At 30.5% G+C, this 20,000-nt stretch overlaps 1 protein-coding gene across 12 annotated transcripts in view; it reads right to left on the bottom strand.

The window, feature by feature from the left end:
- Positions 1–627: 627 nt before the first annotated feature.
- Positions 628–20,000, bottom strand: part of SNF4Agamma (SNF4/AMP-activated protein kinase gamma subunit) — a 559,866-nt gene continuing 540,493 nt past the window's right edge. For all 12 annotated transcript variants that reach the window (XM_085810578.1, XM_085810583.1, XM_085810580.1 and 9 more), the window contains 7 exons: positions 17,254–17,380; positions 14,729–14,809; positions 10,153–10,275; positions 4,292–4,363; positions 3,243–3,317; positions 3,061–3,154; positions 628–1,984 (listed from right to left, as the gene is read on the bottom strand). In XM_085810578.1, coding sequence (XP_085666704.1) covers positions 1,905–1,984; positions 3,061–3,154; positions 3,243–3,317; positions 4,292–4,363; positions 10,153–10,275; positions 14,729–14,809; positions 17,254–17,380 — 652 coding nt within the window. In that variant the 3' untranslated portion in view covers positions 628–1,904. The remainder of the gene's footprint in view (positions 1,985–3,060; positions 3,155–3,242; positions 3,318–4,291; positions 4,364–10,152; positions 10,276–14,728; positions 14,810–17,253; positions 17,381–20,000) is intronic.

The following is a 20,000-nucleotide window of genomic DNA, read 5'->3' as shown; positions in this document are numbered from 1 at the left end:
ATGAAATTTAAATATGTATATCAGATATTAATAAGCAATGCTTTTTACATATGGTTATTATTCTAGTGTTGCTAATTTAGCATTTTCAATAATAATGTATATTAAGTCTTCCCTTTGAAAAAACATTTTATTTATATTCCAGTATACTTCCTTTTATTCATTTCTATTTTGTTTAATCATATTCATTTTCGTGCATCTGTAAATAAGGGGGGAAAAAAACTAGCACATTTTCTTAAAATATTCTGTTTTGATACATAAATTAATTTATTTTTGCAATGTACAAAGCTGTGGAAACAAAATTAGATAAAATAATTTGCGCAGGTGTAAATACAAATTGGTATAAAATAATTTTCCATGTGAATAAAGAAAATTAAATAAAAAACTTTTTGAAGAAATCAAATGCAGCTATTAAATTACAGGTAACAGTGAACTCCAGACCATATCTTAAATTGACTTATACAATTTAAAAAAATTTTCACAGCTGTCATATATATAATTTTTAAAACCAATTAACTGATCAACACTAGAAACAAAAACATTCAATACTGCTTGCATTACACACACACACACACACACACACACACACACACAAAAAAAAAAAAAAAAAAAAAAAAAGACTAAAAATGATTACTTCTATAATCATAATATTTATTAGAAAAAAAATCAAGATTACAGTGATATAATTTTAAAAAATGAGTGCAGATTCATAAATCATCAAAATATTGATTTTATACTCTTAACTCGTACAAGTTTTATGTCTGGAATGTACAAGTTTTAAAACTGTTTTTGAATAACTTGTAAACTGTTCTTTTAAAACAGTAATGCATTATCAGTCTCTTGATATCAACTGTATTTTTTCTTAAATATATATATATATAAGCATTATGTCAGATAGGGAAAATATTCCTTTCAGGCTTAGTTTTCCTTATTTTTTTCAAGAAATTACATCAAGTTTTTGACATTAGAAATTCCACAAAATTATTTTACTATTATTCAGCATATCTTTTATTGTATTTATTATATTCAACATGTTTTTTATCATTCCCATTTCATATGTTCACCAAACATTACCTATCTTAAGCATTTGCAACAATATAATTGCATAGGTCAAGCAAGCCTAAGAAAAATAAAAAGTTAAGAGTATAAAATAATACATTATATATTTTGCATGAAATGAATATTTTCTTTAAAAAATGTTATTTTAAAAGAAGCGATAGACTCGTATTTTAAAAAATGGCAATATATTACATACAACATGGCACTGAATGCGAGTCAAAAATTATATAAATTGCTCACAATTTTATTTTGTAAATTAATACTGTGGAGCAGACGAAAAATCAGCTTTTAAATATTTTACAAACTGTACAACATTTAATTCATTGCAATATATATAAGAGCTTTCTGTGCTCATGTTTTCCAAACATTAAAATTTATTCGATAGAAGAATTTGAATTGAAATGCAGAATATTAGGGAATGCCTCATAAAATGCCTCCAATGTTATATACATGTATGCTGTTTTTAAGAAGAAAAAGAGCAACAACATTAGTAGCTCTTACACTGATATACCTAACTACTTTACAAACGTTAATTTCATTAAAAAACTACAATTCTGGATAATTTTCAAACTGAATATGCACAAAATATTGTGCTGTCTTTTTTATCCCAACATACAAAAGTAAAATTTCAAATATTTTACTTTTCTGTAATTTCAAAATATGATCCACCATAAAATTCAAAGAAGTACATTTGCTGTTTTTGAGCCACGCTCAATGTAGATAATGAGCTACTAAAAGAATTTGTGATTTTGTCATCCTCACAGACTCATCTTGCAACTAAAAATGAAGTACTTCTCTCCAAGCTGCAGTTTGAAATTTAGTTTAATAGCAAGACTTGTAACATCCATTTATTCATCTGCTGCAGCACCATTTTCATTTGCTTGAGCATCTGAACTTTCTTTTTCTGAAGAATCATAATTTTTTTCTTCTGCAAGGGGAGAAAAGTGTTATTAAAATCACAAAAAGGTAAAATTTCAAAGTATTAGTCTTGTTTTCTTTCAAATTATACAGAGGAGGAAAATCCTAAATATGTGCAAAAGCATTCACTTGCAAAATATTCCATAAATCTGATCACATTTTAAAAATTATTGTAAAATCCACACATTTACACATCAGACTACAATTTGCACTTAAATTGCAGTCTGATATGTAAATTTTGTAGATACTTTTGACCTATTTCAAACTTTCATTGACAAAAAGGCACCTTCAGTTTTGTGAAAATATGCAAGTGACAGCTTAGGATGGATTGCTACATTATTAGTGATAGTCTAATATGCTCACAAATGCAAACAAACACCTGATGACACATCTTCTTAATTTTCTTTTTCCATAGCATGACATCAACAGTGCCATCTATTAATGAAAATCTAAACTAAAATTAGCCCAGAAAGTATTCTTCTGTGATTGAACTTTGTGTGCAGACTGCACTTTGATGTCCTAATGTGTCGCTGCCCAGCTAGCTCACTGCCATACTCATGGCTCGGGTTCTAATCCTACAGGCATGAATTTTTGTAAGCTTATAGTGCTTGTGCAGCATAAGGGTACTCAAAGTACATGGCAAGCCAAACTTACATCTAAAGTACTCAAAATACAGGGCAAGCCAAACTTACATCTAAAATCCTCTTGAGATTGGTAGTAAAGAAAGAAGGGCAGGTGACCCTTGGACAGTCCCCAGGGTGTTTGTTCTCCATCAAAATTGTGACGAAAGCTTAACAGCTAGCTAGATTCAACAATACCTCAATCACATGATATTATAGAGGTGCCGGATTAGATTCTACCTGTACCTGTGCTAATGTGTTGATTTTATATGATTTTTATAAAGTGGCCAGATTTTTAGAATAATCTGTATTTTGAAAATCTAAAACCACGTTGCTTGCATTATGTAAATAATTACAAAAAATTAAAACTTTATAATCTTTCCATACTTTACAATTTACAAACTTTGCAGAATAAATAAAATTATTAACTTGGATAATAATCTACTAATGTTAGATAACAACATACCTGTATGACGTAGAACAAGATATGATAAAATATCAGAGAGTGAGATCATCCCTATCACATTATCTTCATTGTCCACAACAACAAGGCGATGTACCTAAAAGAAATGGTCAAGTATTAACAGTATTGTTTTTCAACATATTATATTAAGAAAAACTTTAAAAAAAAAAAAAAAAACTGCATACCTCTGCTTTTACTATCCTTTCTAAAACAGCAGAAAATGTATCATTTAATGTGCACTTGAGTACACCTTCAAAGTACTGTGGAAAGTAATGAAAATAACATTAATTGCAAATTCATATTATTCTGCTCTTGTACTTCTATTACTCTATAATATTTTGAATGCAGAAAATTTTAAATAAATAAACACTTATGTATATATCTAATTGGAGGTGGGAACCCACCAATGTAAATAAACACACCAATTTTAAATTAATAGCAAACTGCATTTTTGGCACTTTGATGTTAGTTGAAAGGGAGTAAATTTGTCTAGCTCTATACACAATATGTGAAGCCCAGAGACAACATCAGATTCTGACGAATTCCAACTTTGTTCCATCCATTTTTATTACTGTTATCTTCTTACCAAAATTAAAATTTTGGTGAAAGATGATATATCTCTTTTACTCTTTTCTTGAAACTATACATCCATCATTTAGCCAATGAATACTGGAATTTTGCATTTGCTGACATGCAGATAAAAAGTACACTTATCAAAATCAATGCAGCAGTAAGCGTGAGATATATACGTCACTAGAATTAAAATTTTCCCAGCTAATGGTATAAATTACAGATTCTGTTTCCTACTTCAAATCCAAATTAATATTGGTAAACTGCATGTATGCAATATTATTTATTGGCTAAATATGGCCTATGAATAAATATTAGATTGAATAGATATTAAATAAGAGATTTCATTTTCTAAAACAACAGTAAAAATGCAGCAAATATGGTATAATTTAGGGATTTTGCGAGTTTCAGATATTAAATAAAAAATATTAGATTTCGATTTTCTTAAGGGAAAAATTAATGAAAATAAATTTCAAAAAGCACATATCAATATTTTCCTTCTGATTTTTTTTATAAAGAAACATACTGTAATTTTATATAAAAAGAAAGTAAGTGCATAAGCATATAAAAATAATTTTTACATTTCCATTTTGTTTTGTTTCTTCTACCAAAATAAATAGTAAACATGACTTGCCTGAAAATGTTTATGATGAAAATGATTTACCTGGTCTCTGTGCTCAAGAGCTTTCTTCACTGTAATGTCAAGGTTATTATATGTTTTTTCTGCAGCTAAATTCTATTTAAAGGAATAAAAAAAGTATTGAGAAATACATAAATTTTACATTTTTAATTACAGTAAGCATGCAAGCATCTTTTAATCTAGTTAATTAAATATAACATACATATTTAGGCAAATAGTTGAATGTTTAAAATTCATTGTTTTACAAAACATTGGAAAATGCAGGAAAAAACACATAGCAAGAAATATTAGCATTTAACTGATAGAGCTTCAATTTAAAAAAAAAAAAAAAAAAAAAAAAGTGGAGAACGAACAAATGTAGAATAGAGTAAGACTGAAAGAATAAGAAAATTACAGACTTCTTCAAAATCAGGCTGTGGCATGTTTTGAATTGAGAAACAAGAAGCCAGATATGGGATAGGTTTTAAAAAAAATTAAAATCTCATATATATATACGTAGCGTATTTGGAAACTAAGTACTGTTTTATTCTAGCGCCGTCGCAGCGCTGTGGTAGGCGTCCCGCGCATGCGCAATAGTTTTTCTTGTTCACTGACTTTCAATTGTCGCCATTTTGGTTGCTCTATGTTGTGTTTTCAGTTTGCTGTGCACATTTAAAATAAGACAATAAGTTTAAGACAATAAGTTTTCCCGCTGATTGCGAGATTCATGCCATGATTAAATTTTTGAATGCGAGGAATGTTAAACCGGCCGAAATTTATCGTCAAGTGACAGAAGTTTACGGTGAATACGCGATAAGTGATGGAATGGTGAGAAAGTGGGTAAGAATGTTTAATGCAGGTCGAACAAATGTCCACGCCGAGGCTCGGAGTGGTCGGCCTTCTGTTGTCACCGATGATTTGGTAAGGAAAGTTGATGAAACAAATTCATGAGAACAGACGCTTCACAATGACAACTCTTTCAGAGGCATTTCCACAAATTTCATGTACTGTTTTGATTGAAATTGTGTCTGACTGCTTGAATTATCACAAATTGTGTTCCCGATGGATTCCAAAAATGCTCACTGATGTTCACAAAACAAAGCGACTTGGTAGTGGCCTGGCATTTCTCACGAGGTACAGTGATGAGGGAGAAAACTTTTTAAACCAAATTGTGACAGGTGATGAAACTTGGGTGTGTCAATTCACAATAGAATCGAAACAACAATCAATGGAGTGGAGACACACTCATTCTCCGAAAAAACAAAAGCTCAAAGTGACAATGTCATCACAAAAAATCATGTGCACTATCTTCTGGTATAGGAAAGGCGTTTTGCTTACTGAATTTCTTCCCAGAGGTGAAACCATTAATGCGGCACGATATTGTGAGACTTTCACAAAACTAAGGCATGCCATTCAAAACAAACGAAGAGGAATGCTCAGTAAAGGAATTGCGTTGCTCCATGACAATGCTCGGCCCCATACTGCTGGTGTCACTCAATCGTTAATTCGACAGTTTCATTGGGAGCAGTTCGATCACCCGCCGTCAGCCCGGACTTGGCGCCGTCCGAGTATCACTTGTTCCTGCACATGAAGTGCGAGCTTGGTGGCAAACGCTTTGGATCTGACAATGACACGAAAAATGCTGTGGAGTCGTGGTTATCGAAACTGGCGGGAAGTTTCTTTGACAATGGTATACAAAATGGTATACTGGTCACCCACTATGACAAGCGTTTGATCATTGGGAGAAACTATGTTGAAAAATAGTTTAAGACATGTATTTTCATGTAAAAATAAAATTGGATCCGAAAAAATTGTTTTACTTTTTTTTTTTTTTTTTTTTTTCAAAACAGTACTTAGTTTCCGAATACGCCTTGTATATAAAACCCCGAAAAGCCAAATATATTTTTTTCAGCCTCCAGAAATCTAGTGTTTAGTTTTTGATTACAGTATATGGCAGCAGGTTAAAATAAAAATGCAATTTATCTACCTAACCTTATTTTGGTTCTGTGTGATTATATACGGTATCCTTAAATCTACGAACCCGTTTTAAGGAATCAATACAATTTGCTTATCAGAATGTGGTTTAAAGCTAAAATTTTCTCATTCTATTTTTACGCCAATCAAATGTACCTCTATTCCAAGTCTTTGTATGAAAATTACTCTTTTCGATTTCATATCACTTTTTAAAAACATTTCAGAATTCTAAGATATCTTGTCACAGCGGGGTAACTGGCGGTTTTGTTGCGAGTTGTTTGGGTTGCATGTACAGCTGCAACATTAAATTCAAACACATTTTATTATAAATCTCAATGAGCTTCATATCATAATACTCCTAACAACATCAACAAAAAATTAGTAATTAATATTTTAAATGCACAGAAGCAGTGATTAGATAGCTTCTGAAAGTAAGTATTTGTTTTCACATTGTGCAAAAGTTTTGCTGGCAGCAAAAATTTTTCTGTTTGAGAGTTCAGAGCATTATGTTTTACTTACTCTGTTTGGTACATTTTTCAGATTGAATTAATCATCCTTCTTTGTTTTTTCTGTTTTATTTTATGTCCTCTGATTTGTTACGGTTAAAGAGTATATCAGAGAAGCTGCAGAACTGTTCACCAGTTAAACTTTGATGACAGACACCGTGCAAATTGCTTAAACTCTCCAACACTATTTGTGAAATTATAACTTATGTAATATCAAGTAGCGACATTATTAAACTAGTTATCACTTCTATCATGTCATCTCACACTCCTTAACCCTTTAACTGTCAAGTTATTTTGATGATTTTGGTACACAAATTGTCAAATTTTTTTATTGGAAAAACCAAATGTAGCCGAAATAAACATCTCCCGATATATATTCGGGTATGACAATACGATGCACTCAAAAAGAAAAATTACCCCGAGAAATACTCGGGCGTGACATTTTCGAACACCAGTGCTGTGCCCGCGAGAATCTCGGGCATGACAGTTAAAAGGTTAATGGTTTCACTTTTCTAGTGATACATTTAGATTGCAACTTGTGAGGAAAACACACACGACTTTCTTAATTTTGTGTGATCTCTAGCAATTTACACATTTTATTCAAATTTTCATTACTAGATGGCTGCACTATCACTGCAGATGAAAGCTCATAATTAATCAGAAGTATTCTAATACGCTTACGTACGTAAACGTAAAAATGTTGCATAACCTTAAATTTTCTCATTCTATTTTTATGCCAATAAAATCTGCCTCTATTCTAAATCTTTGTGTGAAAATTACTCTTTTCGATTTCATATCACTTTTTAAAAAAATTTCAGAATTATAAGATATCTTGTATGTATACCTATATATAGAAAAAGCTCAGATAATCTGATCAAACTATATGAAAAAGGTTTTTTTTGGAGGGGGGAGAGGCCACATTTAAAAGAAATATTTCTTTTTCTTTCGTGTGAACACATAAGAAGAAATTATACTTTTGACATCAAACTCTGATAAAGAAGTAAGGCTGATAAGTTTCACTGTGGAACATTTCTAGAATTTCTTCAGAGTTAAGGGTTCTTGAAAAAGCTGAATTTGACCCTAAACCTATTATAGGGATTTTTTTTTTTTTTAACTATGACTGTTTCAAAATTAAATCAAAGAAGACTTCATCAATCTAAATATTGGTATGAGACTTCTTCATTGCAATAAAATAATTTAATTTTAAAATGATGATGTAAATCACAAATTTACAAATATAAAAATTTTCATTACACAAATATTTATCGACTTTACTTTTTGGTTGAAAATTGATCCAGTCATTTTCACTTTGATTTTGCATCTACAGAAATTTTTTTATCAACTATCATCATTACCAACTGTTACACAACTTCTTAATGTTTATGTAAATATAATATATAGTAAATATAAACATTGTCTTCCATTGAAACCATAACTTGAAAAATAAATAAAAATAATAACACAAAAGACTGAAACTTAACATAATAATTTTAAATATGCTTTTTACAATTAAGCAAGTAAATAGTTTATTTGGTATATTAATATTTTAATTAAAACAAGTATGTCTTATTAAAGATCAATATTGAAAATACATCACTTAACTTTTCCTCACCTAAATTTGCATGAATACACAAAAACCTGAAATAATACAGTAGAACTTTGGTTCACAAATTGCCTTGGATCATGAATAAATAGGCTCCCAAACAAATTTTTCAAAAAAAAAAAAAAAAAAAAAAATGTCTTGGATGATGTGTCTTAAGATATGAACAAGTAAGCCAGCAACAAATTACACTCCAAAAATGCAGTTAATGCAGTAGAAGAGATATCTTAAGATAACAGAAAGGAAAATGTTCCTGGTTATCTGATCTGTGAAATTTCAGCAAAATGGGGTAAAGTGCAAAGGATCATAGAATATCATTGCCCTGACAAAGTATGCAGTGATAAATATTTTCAATGACAATGCTATGTCTTGCTTTGGGAACATTTTTAAACATAGAGAGGAAAAAAAAAAAAAAAACTGTACAAATTTTTAATTTAATTAGTTCTTAAGTAGAGGTGAGCGGTGTTAAGGGGGAGGGACCTGAAAGATAGTAGCTACCTGATATTTTAAAGGAATAGTGTTCTACTTTCAAACAATAATATTTTGCCTCTTTGTCTTGTTCAGTGTTTTCTAGTTACACTATCAACTTTCCTCCAGAGATACGGTAAATTTAATTCAATTTACTTTAAGTTTTTCCATTTTTAATATATTTAGTATTGTGTTAAATACTATGTTAATATTGTTTATATATTAGATTTAATAAATTATATTGATTTTGAACTAAGAATTTGCATACAAAGTACTTTTTTCTAAGCAATCTCTTAGGATCCAAAAACAAATTAATTCATTTTACATTAATTCCTATAAAAAATTGTTTCAGTTTACAAATATTTTGAACGACAAGCTATCTTTAGGAATGAATTAAGTTTGTAACCAAGCATTTCCCGTATTTAAAAACTAGACAATTTATGTTTCACTATGTCATGTGTTGAAAAGGAATTGCAAAGAAAATTGTATTTTGCATAACTTAGTCCTGAAATAAGTTTCATCATACACTCAGGGAAAAAGAATTCACATTATGATAACTAAAAACACTTTTATAACATAATATAACAACACATAATAAAATTTTAAAGCTCATTTAAATAAAGTTGAATGGATGTACTTACACAAAAACAATAGCATGAGTTAATTACATTCATTATCATCTGCATGGAAATATTTCATGATATCAATATCATCCTATTATCATTAGTTTATGTATTTTGTGATTAAAAAATATAAGAAGAACTATAAAAATAAATAAATAGCCAATCAAGAAAATAATTTGGATTTAAAAAAGCAAGATGAAAATTTAGTCCATCTTAAGTAACTCTAGCATATCAAAATATACATACAAGTTTCCTGGAAGAAATCCTAGTTGTCACTATAATAATCTTTTATTTTTTAAAATTCATTTTCAATGATTAGTCCAATTTAAATTTTCTTTTATTATTTTCATCAAAAGGTAATAAAAGTAAAATTTACCTTTGTTATATATGGGACATGCTATTGAAGAGCAAAATCCTTTATTGTATCAAAAGGCAAGTGCAGTTATTTCAGAAAAATGTACCTAACAACTACATGGAGTATGGATGTAAGCCGGTGTAACCAAAGTGGTTGCATTTAGGAGCAGCAAAAAATTTTTAAAGGCTGGTAGATTATAGGAGCCACAGGGACAGCACCGGCAGCAGAAAGCCTAGTCCTACAACTATGCACTATGTTTCTCCGATGGTAAGAGCAATTGACTTCTTTGTATATCAATAACATTTGTCTTCAATTTACATGAGAGTTTTCATACTGCTGAAAATAATTTTATGCACAGTTAAACTCCTGAAAATACTTACAATCACATCAAATTTTGCATATATATCTACAACTTTCCCCTGATCATCAACCACAGGTAAAGCAGAAACACGTCTGTCCACAAACTCATTCAGTGCTGTAATGACAGGAGTGCTAGTTTTAGCCTAAAAAAAATTAAAATATGATATGAAAAAAATTAAAAATGCCCCTAAAATACATTCAAAAATAACAAAAGAATTATAAAGTGAATGATTATGACATGAATTCATAACTTACAGTAATTCACAAATGAAAATCAATGAAATCGCAATGTAGAGTAGAATATTTTATCCATATTTGTGATAACCATCATATGCTTTAACTACCATATATTTTCGACAATAAGCTGAGCGTGCATTTATTCTTCAAACATTTACCCAAAATTCAAAACCTTTATATAAGGGAAAAACAAAAAATATTGTCATATTCAAACCTGTTGTCATGAGGGGGAAAATATTGCTAAGCGATGAAATATTTTCCAACCAAATTGCTGTAAAGTAAAACGCCAGGTGCCAACTCGGGTAGTTTTAACTTGGGTAGGTTACCTATCTAAAGCTAGCACACTTTTCCCATTCATTTGTTGTCTTGTATATGATCTGTGGTATCTGTGCTAGTCTTATTTTCTGTGCCATTTAATTTTTTGTCTGAAAGATGAGCAGGAAAAGAAATTCTTATATGACAAATATTAAACTCAGGTAATTGCATTTGCTGAAAATTCTAACAGCAGTATGGCTGCTCAGAATTTCTCTATTAGTAGAAAACAAGTTTGAGAGGAAAGGAAAAAATACTTTGAATTAGACAAGATACCAAAATCAAAAAAGGAGCATGAAGAGAAAATGACTTCAAGTTCCTTTTTTGATGAGCTGAGAGCAAATTTCCGTAACTTCAGATTTTTCATTTTGTCGACAATGCAACAAACCATCAAATTACCTAGTTCTGAAAATAAAACAACTCTTCATAAACCAAATAACACAATTTCATTTAAAATACATTTTTTTCATAAATCTAAAGAATTTAAAAATGCCATATTTGTCGATTTATCACTTGTGCCTGGCTAACAGATATGTATCTGTATTTTTTCAGTATTCATATATAATCTGTATATAAGCCATACATAAATGGATTCCTACATAAGTTGACCCCCATAATTTAGCTTTAGGAAAAGTTCTTAACATTCTCCGCTTATACACAGAAATATATACTAGCAGCCATATTTTCATCAAGCTATTTCTAAATGAGATTTCTGTTGAAAAGTTTAAGAAAAGTATAGTCCACATTGTATTTGAGACAACATACCATTTAGCGTAGAAAGCAAATTTAAAAAAGAATGCTTCTAATCATAGTTTTGAAAGTGATAGAGATGACATCTTAATTAGCAGTCATTACCTGTGCCTCTCAGATTATAACCACTTCACGTACATAATATTTTTCAGAGGTTATGATATTTTTAACACATTTTCTGTTATTTTTAAAATAAACTTCATTTTTTCAGACAACAGATTTCATGCCTTAGCAATATAAAAAGTACTACCACTTCAGAGTTTAAACTTTGGTAGAGGCTATGTGTAAAATAACATAAATGAAATAAACAATTATGTTAGAAAAGACATCAAATTCCTTTCTACTAAATGTGAAAAAAATTAAGCTACAAAGGCAAGAAACTGATGCATAAGCAGTGTATTATGCATTAATTTCCTATGGCTGTCATGCCTGGGAACATATTCTTGCAAAGATTATTAACAAAAGAAATCTGAGTAACATTCAACTGAGAATTCTTCGTATTGGGTCACATAAAAAGTCTCCGCACATTTTGGTACATTTTTTAACAAAAATTTTCTTTATTGAAAATCAGTTTTAATCAACTACATATTGACCATTATTATCTATGACCTTTGCCCATTTTTCGGGTAGCTTCATAATCCCATCGTTGTAGAACGTCTGTGGTTTATCATAGAAAAACGTGGCCAAGGAATTTTCAGCAGCACTTCAGTCAGCCAATTTTTTGCCATCAAGAGAGTTTTGCAGAGACTGAAACAAATGACAGTCAGATGGTGCAAAGTCCGGGCTTCCCAATCAAAACTTCCCAACCAAGTTTCATCAGTTTGCTCCGAGTCATCAAAAATGTATATAGCCACACATTGTCTTCATGAAACACAACCCCTTTACTGTTGGACAAGTCTGGTTACCCTTTCTGGACTGCTTCATTCAAACAGTCAACTTGAGTGCAGTACAGGGCCGAATTGATCATTTTGCCAGGTTGCATCGGGTCATTATGGACAATTCCCTTCCAATCTCAACATCGAAATTTCAGGAATGGAATCAAGCAAACCACTGCTGGGTCCTTCATTCAATCAGAGCATTCTCACTGTACACTTTACAAAATTTTCGGCTTGTTTTTGAAGCGTTTTTACCTTTTTTATAGAAAAAAAAGCATCACATATTGTATTTCTTTAGATATTTCCCTCATTTTCAAATCAATATAACTTTTGACACAACCAACAAATTAGAAAACTATCTTCACAAACAATGAAAGCTGAATGTCACTTTTTAAGCACATGATCGTTTGAGACAATCAGGTGAGTGCTGCCATATGTATAGACATCAATACCATCTAGTGGCAAAAAAACACAGACTTTTTATATGACCCAATATTATTCGCAGTTACAGAACACTAAGTTATGACGCTACTTTTGTTCTTGCAAGTGTTCTTCCTATTGATTTCGAAACTGAATTGAAGAATAATATTTTTGAGGCATTGGCAATTGATACTTTAGAAGACTTCATTAATGGAAATGTGCTCTTCCCCGATATTTTTTATCCAGATAAATATCTGCACTATAAAGAGACTACTGAAAAGTATTTTCATATAGTTTCCTTTACAGATGGCAATAAAATAAACAGTAAGGTTAGTCTAGCATCTGTTCTTTTTGAAGACCAATCTGAGGTTTGCTAATTTCGTATTTGTCTAAAACTGTATTCAAAATGAATGCACAGTTTCTCAAGCAGAACTTCTCTGCAATTATCTTGTCATCAAGTGGATCAAGTATAATGGGACAGCATCCTCAAAGTAGCTCATATGTTCCAATTCTCTTTTATATCTTCACCTTTGAAACAGTTTAACTAGCAGCAACAAACTAGTAATAAAAACTCTGTTAGCTGTTAGTTCAAACAGAAATGGGAATTGATATCCATTTTGTTTATGTGCACGGTCATCGTAGATTCTATGAAAATGAAAAAGTTATTTCTTAGCTAAAGATGCTTTAAATCTACCCATTGATATCAATATTAGCATTCCAAAGAGTTATTTGGAAGTTCTTTTATTATGACAAGTTTTAATCTAAATGGAATGAATATATTTCATCTTATAATTCTCAGGGCACAAAAAATTCCTTTCCTTCTACTTACCATAAAACTCATTCCGAGTCTTTCTTCTTCATTAATTTTAAAATAGCTCATTTTTTATCTGGTCACAATAAATTTGCAAGTTACCTGTTTTATTTCAATCCAAGATAATTTATGCGAGTGTCAAAAAATGTACTTCAAGATGTGGAACGTTTAATATTTTTCTGTCCTGCCTTTGATGGCCTTAGATTATGCTTGCAGAAGGACTTGGAAAAAACTTGGCATGACTTGGCTAATCAACTTACTTATTTTTGTGAAGTTCAGACTGCTGTTCTCTGTTTTAATTCATTTTGTTTATGCGTGTAATATTTAATGCTTTAATTAACTTACTTTTTTCAAGCCCCTGCCAATTTGTACATTTGTGATGCACAGGGAGCTTGTAAAAAAGGAGGAATTGTGGTATAAATATGTAACTGAAAAAACTGTACCATGACCAATTAACATTAACTGCTACCTCAAGCAAACATAAAATGAATTAGAAGAATTTATTTGAACTATGCTAAAAATAATTGATGGAGATAGATGGTTAACCTTTTTCTCTTCTAATACAAGATCTATAAGACTTCTGATTCTGAACTATTACATTAACATTAGGCTTTTAATGATGTATGAGAAAAATAATTTTCAATAATGCAATGCAAAATTCTGCATTGTTTTTAAAATTTTAATCATGTAATGCAGGATTCTCTATTAATTGGTATAAAGTGGAACCTTGATCTATCATTCTTCAAGGGAGTGGAAGATAAAATGATGAATGCTGGTAAATGATTAATCCCGGTTGCAGACACTTAGCCAACAAGACATTTAGCCAACAGGGACACTTAGCCGACATGACACTTAGCTGACAAGGACAGTTAGCCGACAGGACACTTAGGCGACACGGACACTTAGCCGACAGGACACTTATCATTTTGTGATAAGTGACACTATCTATCTGTGCAAAACAAAATTACTTTCTTGTCAACCCAATAATATATAAACTAATAAAATAAATATATGAATATTTTACACATATATTGTGTTATGTAATTAGTCATAACTTACTTAATGCATGAACACATTAATTTAAAAAATAAATTAGAACTTAATTTGTTGCTCCTTGATTTACTATGATTTTATCTATTGCATTTATTTATATTTTCCTATTAATTAAAAAATTATCATCATTTTACTTACTGTAGCTATTTGATCATAGGTACCAATTTTCAGATCACCTAATTTTTTATTCATATAACTTGGATGAGGCAATTCATGGTACTGGGGGGGGAAATACATAAAATTAACACTTTTTGTACATATATACAGATTAAAAATAAATCATCACCTTTAAATAATAATAAATTATAACATGTATATTCAAATTAAATGTTTTAATATTAGGGTTAACAGAAAAGTGCAATCGAACAAACATTTCAAAGCATAATTACAATTTAGAGTGTATTACACTTGTCTTGTTTCTAATACTTTTGTGTCCTTATTAAGAATGAAAAAGCCTAAAACTGAGATGGTGTGTTTTATATATATATATATCCCCCCTTTTAGCTTGGTGCTTGAGAAATTCAGTACACTGTGAATTTACATAAGCCACAGGACTGAGAAATAACCCACGTATATGAATTTTATCACATCAGTAGCAAAATATAAGTAAAGATAACAGCTATCAAAAGCATAACAACCAAAATTTCTTTAATGTTTTACAAAACATTACGACTCTACAGAATCAACAATGATTATTTGCCATAAATGGGCATTACTAATATGCTTAATAAATACACTAACTCTCCATTTCTACTAAATAACTAACTCTTCATTCCTACTGAAAATGCATATATAGAAAAAGAATCATCTTCATATTTCAAAACAGTTAAAACAGCATTTAGATACAAAAAGAGCATTTGTGACTTAAATATTGTGGAGAATCTATAAGAAGACTGTTTCCAGATGATTTTGATCTATGGAGGCAATAGTGTTAAACATGTCTACTGGCAACATTCAATACAATTAAATTATGTTCTCAGAAATACTTCATCACTTTGCGAATTCCTCACAACAAAAGATTTAATTCTAAAATGCAACAACCTTCTCAGTGCCTCTTGTCCACATTCTGACTGCATGAGAAAAGAAATCGATAATGTAATGTAAAAATTTAAAACAATTTGTTTTCAAATTTTTGTATATTGTTTAAATTACTAATATAAGAAAACTTGTTTGTTCATTCTAAAATGATATATTTATTTTAAACAGCACACTTTTAGATAATCTATGAAAGTCACTTTTAACAGTTAAAAATAAAAATGTATAATACTAATATATAGAAATATGTATTATATTTACATTATTTAAAATAATGAGTTCACTAGGCAAAGAAAATTGCATCCTCTCAAAATAGAAAGAGTTGTCAAAACAGAAAAGCCTTCTTTATGAAATATGAAGTTCCTTGTTTGTTTATCAGACATAAATTTTTCGTACATTTGCCATTTTCAATAAATAAGCTCACCAATATGGTCTTTAATCAAGATTTCGAAAACTGAAATTTCTGTGGCCATGGTGAACCTTATCCAGCCCAAGCAGATGACTGCCATTTTGTCTCAGATCATAAGAAAATCACCAAGTTTTCTTTTCAGTCCCAATTTGTTTTTTAAAAATCAGGAACAATTCCTGCTTTACAGCAAAACTGTATTTCTATTCTTTGCTCAGTTTGACAGCATGGAATTTCAATTATGATGACATTTTTCTTTACACTGAAAGCTATTAATAAATCTCATGATTGATGGACAAAAGCTGTATAAAAATTAACAGAAAATTATTTCCAATAATACAAAAAATATGTAGAATTTTCATGAAAGAGATTGTTTTAAGGTTATTCACTGCCAAAGCAAACAATATTATTTCCTGTGGATGTAAAATAAAACATGATCTTAAAAATTTTATGCATTTCATATGTAACAAGCTAAGCTTATCATATTCCTACACAAAACTAAGAAAGGCATTCAAAAGCATGTATGTGACACACATCATAAAATGCAAAAACTGGCTCTCAGCACACTCAGGGAAAATACAGAAAAATATGTTGGTAACTAAAAGTTGTTTAAACTTTTCAGCCTGAATAAAATTTCAATTGATACTAAAGTAATATGAAGCATAATTGACTGCCAAGGTTGGACATACTCTGCACAAATTATATATGAAAATTTTACAAGTACAGCATTCCAATGATTCATTGCTTGTTTGGTTTGGTTTAGTTCATTATGGCAAAGCAAACTAAGGCTACCTGCCTACCTAAGGGAAAGAATGCCTTTGTGGAAAACATTCTTAAAAAAACTGACTCATATACATGTTGCACATGGTGAAAATCACAAAATTATCCATGCAGCCAGCCCATTCGCCTGGATTCAAACCCACGTTGAAACTATCAGTATTCAGCAATTTTACTGCTCTGATGTTGGTAGGCCTGATTCTTTGCTTGTACAGCTCAACACAAAAGCTTTGAAGACATATTTTTAATACCAACCTATTACTATTTTTAGGTTTGTCTGTTAAGGTGTAGTTGATAACTTAAAGAGGTTTAAGCAGTAAACACATTTACTTAACAAATGCAACATATTACTAAATATTTAACACAATATGCAAACTATACATGGTTGTATTTTCTTATTCTTTTCAAGACTGATTGAGAAAAGGATGTAATTAACACTACTTACATAGAGGAAAAGGAACTTCAGGATTCGTTTATGAGTGATCACATACAGGACATTTCCAGTACAAGGATCTATCACAGGTAATCGATGCACTTTATTTTGTATTAAAGTTTTAATGGCATCTAATAAGCTAAAGAAAAACGATAAAATAAATAACAGATATCTGCATATTTTTAAAGAAAGTTTTGCAGTGTAATTACAATTAGACCCAGCTCCAGCATTTTTTGGTGACTTAAATGATCAAATTGACACCTTATATAATAAACTACTCGTATATTAATAATTAAAATCAAAATTGACCTTTATTTAGAAATCATTACAGAGCTCGTACACATTTCTGCACATGGAAATTAAGTACTTTTCAGGACGATTAATGAAAAAAATTAAAGACCTATCAGCAAATGGGAACTGAATAAATTCAATTAAAAATATTATGTATGACTGAACTTCACTTTTGTAATACCATCTTAAGAATGAAATAGAGCCTAAGTAGGATGCATTATTATAATTTAATAAACATAATTATAAAACAAATTTGAGAATAAAATCAACTTTAAAAAATTTATCAAGTAAATATTTTACACTTATAATAACTGGACATATTTGGAAGAATATTAGTGACATTTTATTTATGGTTTACTAACATAGCTTTATGCTGATTTTTTCTTTCATGTCTCAATTTGTCATGTACTTTCTCAATCTAGAGATTTAGTAAATAGCATAGGTTAAAATGCGAAGTAAAATCATAACCAGCATGATTCATAACAAAAGACTGATTGTTGCTACCACTGCTGCTTATATAGAGAGAGGATCTTGCTGATCAGAACAAACCTGAAAGCATGATGTAGGCACAGTTGGCAAGTTCTGAAAGTTAGTTGTGCTCTGTCTGTCTCATGTAGTTCGCGTCATAGCTTCGTGTAGAGTTTATACTAGCCCAGTTAATATACTCTAAGAATCCAGTTAATAAGCCACTAAAGCCCCAGAAGTGATAAGTTGCTTTGTATTATCTTAAATCTCACTAGATGCAAAGTTTTACATTAATTTTACATTTTTGTGCTATATCTTGTGACCAGAGTAATGAAATCTTCTTAATGAAATGCAATAACCCACTTTAATATGCAGAGATAGTTTTTAAAGGTGAGCAGTTAGTTACAAATAATTAAATTAGGTAGTTTGATACAGTTAGTCATTATAGATTTACATGGCCACTACTAAATTAAAACTTGTTTTTAAAAAATATTTGTTAAAAAAAGCACTATAAAATAATCTAATAACATTTCACAGTTTTAAATACATATAATTTATGACAATGATTCTTAAACTATACTTGGAATGTTTTGTAGCAACAACATACAACAAATATTTTATGCTTCTTTTTAATTTGAAGCCTTCCCAGACATTTTGTATAATTTATACAGAAGCGTAGCTAGGGTTTTCAGCGCCCGGGGACAACTGAAGATTTTGTGCCCCTTTCTCTGTGCCGAGAACGGAAAACATTTCATTCTAAAATTTCATAACATCAATTTGGCGCCCCCTGAATGCTGCGCCTGGGGACAGATGTCCCTCCTTGCCCCACCCTAGCTACGCCACTGAATTTATACCAATCTCCTCCTTTTAAGCCTCTTTTCTAACAATTAGAAATTTGTTTCAATACACAAACCAATGTTCTCATCAATTTATGTGTGCTTCCTCTCCTAGCTTGACAGTCTTTCAACAATGTAACAGTGAGGTTTTACTTGATCTGGTAAAAGGTAAAAAGTCCAAAACTCCTAGAAACATAAACAAACTATCACTGTGTCTGAAAGTAACTACAAAGTCAGAAAAAGGTTTAGTTTGGTTTGGTTTATGTGATTACAGCTAAGCCTCAAGGGCTATCTGCCTAAAGGGATGGATGCCTTCGTGGAAGACTTTTTAAGGAAGACTGGCTCATATACACGTTACACATCAGATAAAGGCTTAAATAAACCTCTTATCAAAAAGAATACAGAACATAAAGGCATGTTCTTATGCTAACAAAATCAACTACAGCTAGTGGTGATGTAATTAAACAGGAACAGTCAAATTCAAACTAAAAATGTGAACTAGTAGTCAAGGACTACAAAATTTAATTTTAATCTAAGCTTGCACAGCAACTCCATCTTCATAACAAATTCAAATGTTGGCTGCAATAATGCAAAAATGAATAATTACAAATTATCAGTGCTGGCAGAAACTAATGCAGTGCAGGCTAGTGTGCAAGTGGAGGCTAGAAGCATACTCTGTCTTACAATCCCCAAACCTCATTTTAAAAACTATCTAACTGATTTGCATTCTGGTGAGAAAATGAAAAGGGAAGTTATAGTAAAGTCTGAAATTATAAACAACTGGTTAATTTACATAATAACAACTGTACATATCTTTGAAGAATAATTTTCTTTCTTTTTATGTATTCAGTTCCTTTCTTCAATATGTTTCCTCTTCATTTTAGAATTTTTGGATTTAATTAAAGATTTCTGTTATTATAAAAAACTAAACGCATTCAGAAAAAGCTGCTAATTTTATTTCTTTTGTAATATGGACATTCAGAATAAATATGAAATAATATATGGTAAGGGCTGGCTATAGAGCCAATGTGGTGACACATAGAGCAACAAAATCTAGAAACGGTAAAATTTTTAGAATTAAGAACAGGCACTGGAAGCAGAATTTAGGAAGGCTCTAGGCAGCAGAATTTAGGATCCACAGACATTGCTTCAGATAGGAAAATACCT

The sequence above is a fragment of the Stegodyphus dumicola genome, chromosome 2 (assembly GCF_044657685.1).
Source record: "Stegodyphus dumicola isolate Sdum_Otavi_A_Nest chromosome 2, ASM4465768v1".
In the NCBI taxonomy this organism is placed as follows: Eukaryota; Metazoa; Arthropoda; class Arachnida; order Araneae; family Eresidae; genus Stegodyphus; species Stegodyphus dumicola.
Note: the sequence above shows the minus strand (reverse complement) of the source record. Positions and strands in the feature narration are given on the sequence as shown.